An 8,582-nucleotide genomic window follows, 5' to 3' on the forward strand; every position below is an offset into this window, starting at 1 on the left:
ATGGCATCATTCTTTAATTTAAGATAAACAAAATGTGTATAGCTATTTTCTTTATTTGAAAACTTTGTTTATAATATTATTATTTTATTTCATGTGTTCCTTTTACATAATATCTCTATTCATTATGCAACTATCAACAAAAAAAAACATTTGTGATCAGAAAAAGTCAAACACAAACTATGATTAACTGACTCATCATTTATTGAAGCTTGTAAATTCGTCACATTATCAAATGTCATTCACTTATTTCGTCGATATCTAAACATGAGCAAAAAAGTCAAAAAATAAAAATGTACGAAGACAATTGGTGCTTCATCATCATCATCATCATCATCATCATCATCATCATCATCATCATCATCATCATCATCATCATCATCATCATCATCATCATCATCATCATCATCATCATCATCATCATCATCATCATCATCATCATCATCATCATCATCATGTCCCTGGTACTGTACTTGTCATTTAGAAAATGAGCATGTAAATAATGGAAAAATACATTTTAATCAGAAGAATATGAATCCTTACCAATATTTGAATAATAATATTTACTTGAGCAAACTTAAACAACTTAAAAAATAAAAGTAACGATATAAATGGCAGTATATTACTGAATATTTCATCACATGGTCTTAGTATATTGTATATCACCATTGTTTTCATTATAGTCATTACGTACATAGAGAAAATACATTCATAACTTCATCATCCACATCACCGTGCACATCTGTTTCTCTGCCCTGAACTACGTCAAGTAATATAAAAGATAATTCATCATATGCACAAACATACGGCAACAAAAAGGAACAAAAATACAGGTAAAAAATATACATAAATACATTCATTTTGACATTTCTCGTTTATTTATTTTATCATTGTCATTTCATGCACTCAAGTTGTTCTGCTGGAGGGTGAGTGACTCTTGACACCGTAAAAAAAACGACCAAAAAATAAATCTTCGAAGAGTCGTAAAGAAAATAAAATGCACAGAGGTCCAAACTAACTCTGTTGTTCTTTTTTCATTTTCACTGAAATAAATTGGTCGTTTAGTCACATTAACCAAAAAGATACACAAGAGTTAAACAACAAAAACAAACCAAACAATAATCTCTTGCACAGTTTCCCCCCAAAATAGTAATTTTTCCTGAAGCTGAATTAGACTGAAGACTTGTAGTTCTCTGAATTTGCTTTCAGACCTGCACGGAGGTCCAGACATGTTCCTGAGACTTTCTGGAGAGGCTGTAAGTGAGAACGTAGAGAATGTGAGAACACAGCAGGAAAATGTCCAGAACATTCACAGAAAGTGAGTGGGGCTGTTGATGACGTTTCTAATGTAAGATGTGAAACTGGAAAAAAACAAAGTCTGGACATTTTCCGGAGTCTGTGTCAAAAAATAGTTGAGTAAAGATAATATTTCATCCAAGTGAATGTGAATCTATTGCTGCATAATAAATTGGACTGAATTACCTGATGTGTTCAGTTGCACTTTGTTCACTTCATGTTGAAGGCGTCGTTCAAACCCTTCAGAGCTTGTTCCTTTGTGAGTTTCCTCCAGGCCTCTGGGACATCAGCTGGTTCGGCTTTATATTTTTCAGCAAATCTGTCATTGTATTTCACCAGGACGTACTTCCAGTAGTTAGATACTTCTATGGTGCGGTCTGGAGGAATGATCCAGTCTGGATAGTACTTGTTGTAGTCCTTGTAAGGATGCCACTCCCCTTTCGTGTCTGAGTTTCTGAATGAACGATCACTGTGAACTTCAGTTGTACACAGGGAATCAACCAGCTTCTTATTTGACTCATAACTGATATTGCCAAGACCTTGTGGCCGATGAATGGCTGCATGATGCTGCGTGTGTTCTTTGCCATCGGCCTCACAGGGAGCATAACAAAATGGACACTGTCGTCCACAACCAATCACTCGCTTGAAAAGCTGATCCTGTGGTTTGATTGGAAGCTTGTTCAGAGTCTCAGTGATGTCATCAGAGTTTGAGAACTCCTCTTCCAGTTGGTCCTTCAACTCCTTCATTGAGATCTTGAGACACTTGATGAATGAATCACATGAGCTTTGGATTTGAAACAAGGTGTTTTTTTCAGCCTCCACTGAAAGTGAGATGTCTTTCATCAAATGTTTGCGCATGTTGCTGATTAGCTTTGTGATGCTTTCCTTGTTATCTGGCAGCGGAGCACCATCCTCTCCTATTGCTGCCTGATCTATCGCTTCTGATATTTTTTTGTAGATGACTTGTAGATTATTGTTCCTCAGTTTGCACAAAGTCTTGTCCTCTGACATCTTTTGCAGGATTTGCTCAAATATCCAATCCTTAACATATATTTCATAGTTAGCAATGTAACTGACAAAACTCTCGAAGTCTTCCTGTAGCAGCAACTCTTCCTGAATGTTGTACTGGAAGATTGTGCGAGAACTATACTCTGCTGAATGGGAACTTGTCAGAATGTGATCCACAATGTTTACTCCCAGAGATCCACAGATGAACTGTTTCACTGCAGGTTTGATACAAGACTGGACAAAATCTTTGGCTTTGCGTTGGCAGTGGTTTTTGTATAAATCGAGAAAATCTGACAGGTACTGAGTCTTGTACTTTTCCAGCTGAGTGTGTGGATTATTATCTGACAAGAATCTTTTGTGCATGTTGACAAATTCCCTTGAAGCGATGCCACAAATGTGAAGTTTCAGGTCAATCTCAAACTGCATATTTGTTTTGTGATGGTTGTTACCTTGTTTAAGGGATTCATCAATTTGTTTTAGAAGATCCTTTGTGAAAGAGTCCTGGTAATCTCCATCGGTCTTTACCTTATCACGTACAAACCTTGTACAAGAGTCAATGATTCTGTCTGCAACGCTCTGCAAATCTCCTTCCAACAGATGTTGGTGCTTCTGCATAAGAGTGTCTACGTGATCAGGTCTAGTTTTAAATGGACCTGTCCCCATTTCCTTTAGGTCTGTTGCTTTCTGCAAAGCCTCATTGACGTTCTGATTACAGAAGTCTTTTCTCAGCTGCTTCAGGACGCATGCTGCAATGTCTCGCTCTTCCAGGCCGGACACGTTTCCAGTGGCTTCAGCCCACATCTTTTCAAACTCTTGTGTCAGCTCTTCCTCAGTCAGAGTTGACGCGTCACAGTCACCCAGGAGCTTCATGACCTTCTGTTCAATCACACCTCTGTATTCTCTCTGAATGTCCTGAACCTTTTTTAAACTTAGTTTTAGTTCTAGGATGCAATCCAGGTTTGCCCACACAGAATGTTTGATTTCATCTCCAAGGCCTTTGACACTGTTTAAAAAGTCCTCTTTGTATTTCTCTATTAGATGAGCTCGTTTGTCTTTCATCTTGTAGTAGTCGGAGAGTTTTCCAGTCATTTTTGTTTGTTGGTCTGTTATTTTGTCTGACACCTCAGATTTTTTTCCTCCAACTAATCTGTTCCAAGTTTCTACCTCAGATTCATTGTCAGCATTCAAGATTTCTACCTCTGCTTGTGTTTGCCAGGTCAGAATCTCTTTTCTGAACTCCCATTCCCACTGATTGAACTCTGTGCACAAGTTGTCATAGGCATGAGCCACACGATGGTTTCTGAAACTAAAGAGGAAGTTCTCATATTTCACTGCCCGCCAGAGACTCTTCATCCATTCCAGAAACTCTGGGATCTGCAACACTTCATTGCACGGGTTCTTCTTCACTGTTTGCAAAAGATTTTTCTTGAAATCTGCCACAGCTTCACTGTAACCTGTGTTCACTGGTGCCATTGGTGGAGTTCCATGCCAGAGTCGTGGGATGTTCCAGTTGTTCTTGTCCATGTCGTAGTCCAGCACATCCGTGAACTCTTTGATAGAAGGTTTCTTTTCCATTTCAGCTGCAATTTGAGTCATTTCATTGAGTTGGTCCAGGAGATGTTTTCTTTCTGTCATGTTCTTGTCATGAGCTGAAACCGATGAAACATTCTGGTGAACAAAATGACAAACTGGCTTTTTTCTGTCATCCATTTCTTTCATCCTCAAGAATGCGTGCACTGTAATTTGCAGGACATCTTTCATTTCTGCTGAGTTTTCCATTGCTATGTTGATAATGGTGGCATCACTCAAGCCAATGACAAAGGTTGCTAGCTGGTTGTCGTGCTCGTAACTGTCCTCTAGTTGTGCCAGATCAGGAGACTTAAGACCCTCTGTGTCAATGAGGACAATAAAATCACAGTTTAACTCACTTTTCAAATCCTCTCCAACTTTGAGGAAGAGCATGAAAGCTCCTCTTGTGCATCTGCCGCTGCTGACAGGAAACTGCACACCAAACATGGTGTTGAGGAGCGTTGACTTACCGGTGCTCTGAACACCCAACACAGTCAGTACCAACAGTCTGCTCCTCTGTCCAACCTTCTTGTGAAGCTCCGTCAGTACGTCTGTCACCCATCTCTCTGGGACGTTGGAGGCATCTCCGTCCAAAAGCTCTAAAGGATATCCATCCAACAGCATTTCAGCTGCCAAACCAGGGAGCTGGGATATTTCATCAGCTGTTGTTGAGCTGCTGGTTGAGAACTCGTAGATCAGTCCCATCTCTCTCATGTAATGCTCTGTTCCTAAAGAGCTATCCACCAAAGCTTGGTCTAACTCTGCTATGAGTTTGACGTCTTTCTTCTTGCATTGCACTTTGAATTTGTGACGTAACACAGAGAGTTCGACTCGTGAATGTGTATTAAACTTCAGTTTCATCCACTTCAGGAAAACATCTCTTTTTTCTTTGTCACTTGTAGATAAGCACTTGATGAAAGTCTTCATTCCTTTGGATACGTCAGAATTTTGTTGCTCCTGTCGGATTTTAGTTTTTTCTTCCTGAAGTTTACATTTATAGTCCTCAAGGCCAGAATCACCTGATGTCTTCAGTCTACACTCTTCCTTTTCTAACTTTGACAACCTCTTCCAGTTCGCTCCTTGCAAAGTAAGATTTAGTTTTTTATAGTGTGGTATACTTCGCACTCCAATGTCGTCCATGATCTCCTCAGCTGCTTTTCTCTGTTCGTCAGTTTTGCTTTCGTCCACAGACAGACCAAGTTCAACAGCTTTTTCAACCATATCTACAATGCTCATGGTGTCTTTCGCATCTGACAGGGAAGCTTTGATGACCTCACAAAGTCTCTTTGAGAACTCTGCCACATTTAGCCTCCGGTCTTTGACCTTCAGTCTGTTCTTTGGTAAACCTAATTCATCCACCAATCTCTTCACAGACATCATTTCCTCACTGGCATTCCCTCCCTTTCGATTGAAGACTAAGAAGAGTTTGGATTTCACATCTTGAAGAGAAGATAGAATCCTTTGCTCACTTTCTTCAACGCTGTCCAGAAACAAAAAGGTAGCTGTTGATACTTGAAAGAGAAAGTTGAATTGTGTGAGTGATTCACAGATGTCCCCTCGCAAATTTGCAAATGCAGTAGGCTCAGAAAAAATTTCAAGTTGTTCCCCGCCAGAGGGAAGGTACCAGCAAACCTCAACAAGACCATTCACAATTTCTCTTTTGACCCCCCCCCCTTCCACATCTCTGTGTATGAAGATGTTGCAGTTCTGTTGCCCACTGCTGAGGACATGATTCAAAATCTGGGACTTGGATAAACTACTGTTCTTCAGCCTCACAAAGGAGAAGAATGGTATATTTGCTTGGACAATGTTGTCTTCAACAAACCCTCTTGATTCAGACATTTCATGTGGACGCCACTCTTTGACGATGTCTCTCAGAGCCCACAGCATCAGGGTACACTGACTCTTGTGGCCGCGGGGCAACAGCAGTGGAAGAGAAAACTGGCACATTGACATCTTGAGGGCCATTTCCTGCTGCAGGGAGCTGTCAGCGCAATGGAAGAGAGCGACTATGAGGTCGAGGGGGTTAACCTCATCGTCTCTAGAGTCATCAGCCGTGTAAAGGTCTTCATCAGAGAGATCATTGTCTTCCTCAATGTTTTCCTCTGGCCTGATTGATGATTGTATTGAGCTCCTGCATTCTGCGTTTATTTTGAACAGTTTTCTGAGGAAACACCATGGTATTTCCTCCAGCGATAAAACAGTTTTTTCCTCAATACTGTTTTTGTTGATCTCAAAGAGAGACCGTAGATTGAGCTTGTTGGGATAAAAGTCCTTCAGTCCAAGTTTGACAAGAAAGTTCAACAGGGCTGTCAAAGAGAAAGAGAACATACATTTTAGAAATTCACGACTGGCACCACCTATTGGATTGTATATGTATGTTTAGTTGTTTGGGTGTGTGTTATTTTGCAGTGTAACATACTGTAAATCTTTCTTGTGAACAACATTTGGGAGCAAATACTTCATTCACATGAAACCAAAACTTTTCATTGTTACGTATAGGAATCCTAAGATGTCTGAGCAACATCGGCCTGAAGGGACATGTCCTCCTCGAGCTGCCTCTCTCAGGTCTTGTAGAGGAGTTTAAATTCACCAAAACAAGGCTGAAGACTCTCTCAGAGTCCAGAGACAAATATATACGGGCTGTTGGACCATCATTGACAACAGAACGGAAATGGAAACCAAAAGAAGCAACCAACAGGTAAGAGCAGCACTCTAGAACACTGACATTTTGGGTCACGTTAACAGGGAAGCGGAGGTTTGAGCCTAGGTCAGAGTAGTTCCCTGTGGAACAAGGCCACTCCTTCAGATCAGTGACAATTGGTAGTCCTGGAAATCTGGCATCAGAAAGAGGCAGCAAGATGTGTGAAGGCTGTCACTCAAGCAAGACAGGGGCAGTGGATGAGATGGGAAATCATAGAGAAAAGACAGATCAGCTGGAAGGACCTGTGGGGAATGGAAGCTAGCAGGATTAGCTTCCTGCTTAGAGCAACCTACGACGTCTCTCCCTCACCCAAAAACCTACAGCAGTGGCTGAACGAAGATCCATCCTGCCCACTATGCTACCCTCATCCTCACTGGTTGTAAAATAAGTCTCTCCCAAGGTAGGTATACGTGGACACACAACCAGGTACTCACATGCCTTGCAGCAACAATAGACACAAAGACAACTACTACCAATGCATTTACATCCAAAACATCAAATGCAATTCAAAGGAAAACGTTTGTCTGTGAGGGGGAACAGGAACAGAGAGGTTCTCCTCCATCTGACCATTCCTGGTCAGGTGGAGCAAGCCAGAGACTATAAGATGTTGGTGGACATGGGCAAGCGGCTTCTAGTCCAATCACATATTGTTACTACCACCGTAAGACAGGACCTGATACACTGGTCTAACACCCTGCTCGTCGTCTACTTCGTATAATCAACCCAAGTTTTTAACGTCCTCAGCTGGACAGAATTCAGTATAAATTTGGTAGCTACAGCTTTGTGCCCATTCACGCAACAAGCATACAGATCTCAACATATTGCTTTGTAAGCTTTCTGTGTCCGTACACAAATAAAAGTTGAATGAGTTACCTGCAAGCTCTTCACTTTCTGGGTCTCTTGTAGACATGGTCAAAGCCTTCCCTTAATTCCTCTGTGCGTCAAAATCTGGAGAAAAATATATATTAACTTGTAAGTTTCACAGAACAATTGTTACTGTATTTCCACAAAGCCAAATATAGTTATTCTACAGACTCGAACATAGTAGATTTTCGGTTTAGTTTGTGGCCAAGATGTTCAAATTGTCTTTATTTGAACCTGTTGCTAGTCTAAACCATCAAATTAAGTTCTGTACATAACTTCACAAATATTTCTTATTGAACTATCTTTTGTATTGTGACTTTAATAATTTTCTAAATTAAGTCCTGTATTGTATGAATGGACCAAGATTCTGTGTGACCTGCACCCACTGGGCCTGTTGTGAAAGTCAACCTGCACTGCCCACAGAGAATTGCTTTAATCTGCGACCTGAACTGAAAAGAGTTTTTGTGGTGACAGTGGACTTAATGAAAAGATAGACAACATGTCTCCACTTCCTCCCATTGTGAAAAACTGAGGCCAAAATATCTTGGGTGTGATGTAATTGATCGAACGTTTCTACAACAGTAAGTTGCTGTTCCTGTTTTGCATTTGCTGGAATGTACTGCAAGCTATGGAGTTTAACTCCTGATCATTACCGCGATGAGGGAATTTAGTCTTTATCATTTTCCTCTGCTTATAAATGTATTTAATTATTTATTGAGCTCCATTTGATCTAAAGGCCCAGATCTTTCAAAGTATTCACAGGGATGTACCTGTAAGCGCTCCTTCTTCCTTGTTCACTGCAGACATGGTCTGACTTCTCCTTGTCTTCCTTGACTCCCTTGTGCCTCAGAACCTGGAAGAGAAATACTTGTTGTTTCACTAGTTTCAGAACCACTGTTATTATCAGACATTCAAATCAGATCAATCAAATCATTAAACTAAGTTTCCAGCATATAAACGAAAACGTACCTGACATGGTGTTACAGGAGACTGTGCGGCTGCTCCCGTCAGCTCTGCTATTTATACTAGACAAGCAGAACCGAAAGCATTTGATGAACTGGAACAACAGGTTCTCTCTTGTTCTCTCCCTTCTGGAAAATATGTCACTTTGTCTTACTTAAGGGTCAAAATGTCACCAACTGGG

At 40.6% G+C, this 8,582-nt stretch overlaps 1 protein-coding gene across 1 annotated transcript; it reads right to left on the reverse strand.

Annotated features, from left to right (window-relative positions):
• Positions 1–1,128: 1,128 nt before the first annotated feature.
• On the reverse strand, positions 1,129–8,245 carry LOC132998070 (up-regulator of cell proliferation-like). The gene is made up of 3 exons (XM_061067559.1): positions 8,209–8,245; positions 1,480–6,179; positions 1,129–1,251 (listed from the first exon to the last, which is right to left on the reverse strand). Exons 1-2 carry the CDS (start codon positions 8,243–8,245, stop codon positions 1,504–1,506), a joined length of 4,713 nt encoding a protein of 1,570 aa, XP_060923542.1. The 3' UTR covers positions 1,129–1,251; positions 1,480–1,503.
• Between the last annotated feature and the right edge of the window lie 337 nt (positions 8,246–8,582).

Source organism: Limanda limanda, chromosome 3 (genome assembly GCF_963576545.1).
Source record: "Limanda limanda chromosome 3, fLimLim1.1, whole genome shotgun sequence".
Classification (NCBI taxonomy): Eukaryota; Metazoa; Chordata; class Actinopteri; order Pleuronectiformes; family Pleuronectidae; genus Limanda; species Limanda limanda.

Coding starts and splice junctions, on each gene's coding strand:
- LOC132998070 (XM_061067559.1), bottom strand. CDS start 8,245: ATGTCTGCAGTGAACAAGGAAGAAGGAGCGCTTACAG. Junction 6,180..8,208: donor GGAAGAAGGAGCGCTTACAG/GTACATCCCTGT, acceptor TCTCTTTGACAG/CCCTGTTGAACTTTCTTGTC.